The sequence below is a fragment of the Belonocnema kinseyi genome, chromosome 2, assembly GCF_010883055.1.
Source record: "Belonocnema kinseyi isolate 2016_QV_RU_SX_M_011 chromosome 2, B_treatae_v1, whole genome shotgun sequence".
In the NCBI taxonomy this organism is placed as follows: Eukaryota; Metazoa; Arthropoda; class Insecta; order Hymenoptera; family Cynipidae; genus Belonocnema; species Belonocnema kinseyi.
The window spans coordinates 85,115,037-85,117,346 of record NC_046658.1 but is presented as its reverse complement, the minus strand read 5'-3'; the positions used below and the strand labels follow the sequence as shown (position 1 = coordinate 85,117,346).

General features: G+C 36.2%; 1 protein-coding gene across 1 annotated transcript in view; it reads left to right on the top strand.

Moving 5' to 3' along the window:
• The window catches only part of LOC117182768 (zinc finger protein 808-like), an 11,133-nt gene extending 9,794 nt beyond the window's left edge, over window positions 1–1,339 (top strand). Inside the window, exons 3-4 of the mRNA XM_033375873.1 lie at window positions 573–737; window positions 822–1,339. Coding sequence (XP_033231764.1) covers window positions 573–737; window positions 822–1,339 — 683 coding nt within the window. The remainder of the gene's footprint in view (window positions 1–572; window positions 738–821) is intronic.
• The last annotated feature ends 971 nt before the right edge of the window (window positions 1,340–2,310 follow it).

Below are 2,310 nucleotides of genomic sequence, written 5' to 3'. Positions count from 1 at the left end.
CCATTTGAAGGCAACCGAAGGCAACCCCCGACATTTGACTGAAGGCGAGAGTTTGTTGTACTTTTTTTGTAGACTATTCAAATTCTTTCCCATTTCTTTAATTTTTCTTATTTTGTCGCGCTTGCTTCGGAATTTTTGGGAATGCAGATATAGCCTATTACACGTAAATTAAAGATAAATACTAATTTATACATTGTTTTTTATTCTTTTAATACTTCACAGAGTTCTAAAATGTTAAAAAAAATAAAGTCTCATAGACGGCGCTTTAAGCATATAGAATACTATTGAATGGAGGCGTCGGTAACCAGTGCATATACGTAGCTCCATACAGATCATAAGGGTTCTTTTCATGCGGAAGCCCACATATATGACCTTTAATGCAGGACGAATGTGTAATTCTCTGCCTTCTCAATCATTCCGCTTTTTCAGAATGCAGTTAGCACATCTAGAAATAAATTGGTAGTTTAAGTCCATGAAATATTGTAATGATATAAAATTGCTACATGCGAATTACAAATACGATTTTTCAGTTTAAAATTGAATCACTTCTAATGGCATACGTATTTTTTCAGGCGAAGAAAGTTCTTCTAACGCAACTAAAAGACCAAAGTGTACTTCAAAATATAGGAAAAAACCATATACTACTGAAATTTCTTTTCACAATAATTCTGAAGCCAAGATATTAATTGAATATGACAATGACGAAACTGTGGACATCAAGGATGAAATTACCCAAGGTATGGTTATAAACTTGTAATGAAAATATCATAAGTAGAACTGTGATCTAGAAAATTACTAATTAAATTTTGGTCTATTTTCAGATCAAGATACGGAAGAAGTTACAGGCCGAAGTTTCAATACAAAATATGATTTAAAAGTATGCACAGGACGCACAAGAGAAGGTATGTTAGCTGGCATCATGAAGCAACCGAGTCAACAGAAACAGGAAGACCAGGATTCAGAACCAAAAAATAAATATAAATGTACAAAATGTGCGCGAAGCTATAAAGCAAAAGGTCAATTGACTAAGCATCAAAAATACCAATGCGGCGTCATGCCAAAATTCAGATGTCAATTGTGCTACAGACGATTTAAATTGAAAGACTACCTGAATCGCCATGTGAAGGTTGTACATTGCAAAACGTCCTCAGATACATCCGATAAGAAGTATAATTGCAATAATTGTACTCGTACTTACACTTCTATAAGAAATCTAAACCGACACAAACGTGAAAAACACGCAGCAGTCAAACCACAATTTATATGCGATTATTGTGGTCACAAAACGAATCAAATGAGTAACTTGAAAACACACATTACTTGTCTCCATCTGAAGTAATTTACTAGGCGAATTTTTATCCTCAAATTCTATCGGTTTGGGCAAAAACAACCAGCTAAATAGCGTAAGAAAAAGTTATCTTGTTAAGTCATATATTACTTCACATCATCTTCAGGTGTAATACCACTCTAAGACCCGTGTGGAAAAATTTCGTGGCAGTCTTAAGTAGAGAGATCGGCTGACTAGACCGAATCTAGACCGTCTACTTAAGACGGTCTGACAGGGTGCTGGCCTTGGCCCTCTCAGACGGTCTCGGTTGAAAATAGGAAGTGCTATCGTGACAGTGTATGGTGTAATCCTCAGCAGACAGAAATGATTGGGAAAACCTAAAAGAATATTAAAGTCTGCAGGAAAGTTTTGTGTTGAAGTCAGATTGACACATCGAGGCGTCCTAACGATAGGATGCCAACGCACGCGATCGACTAGATGATACTTAACCAAAAATATAAACAATAAAAAGCTAACCAAGAAGTAAGCACTAGAAAGTTTTAGATCGCAGAATTGAACAAGAGCCTCATCTTGCTCAATTACGCGAGCAAGACTTTGTAGCGCTAACTTCTCGGTTAGCTTTTTATTGTTTTTATTTTTGGTTAAGTACCGTCAAGTCGTGTCGCGTCCGTTGGCATCCTACCGTTAGGACCCCTCGACATGTCTAGGTTTGTATACACACTGTTTTTTTGATAATTGTTGAGCAATATAATATCCACTTATATGAGATAAGATTAATTGATTCTTTCTCAAATTGCAACATAACCTACAAAAGACCAGAGAGAAAGATTTTATATATGTCTTTACATCGTACTGAATCTATTCTAGCCACATTTTTAATAAAAACGAAGATGGACAATAATGATTTGAGAAAAAGACGAGCTCGATTTGCAACTGCATTAAGAGTCCGAAAGCATCGTGCTCTCAAACGAGCCCGGATGGACAGACGATCCTCGTCGTCATCAAGTTCAATAGAATCATCA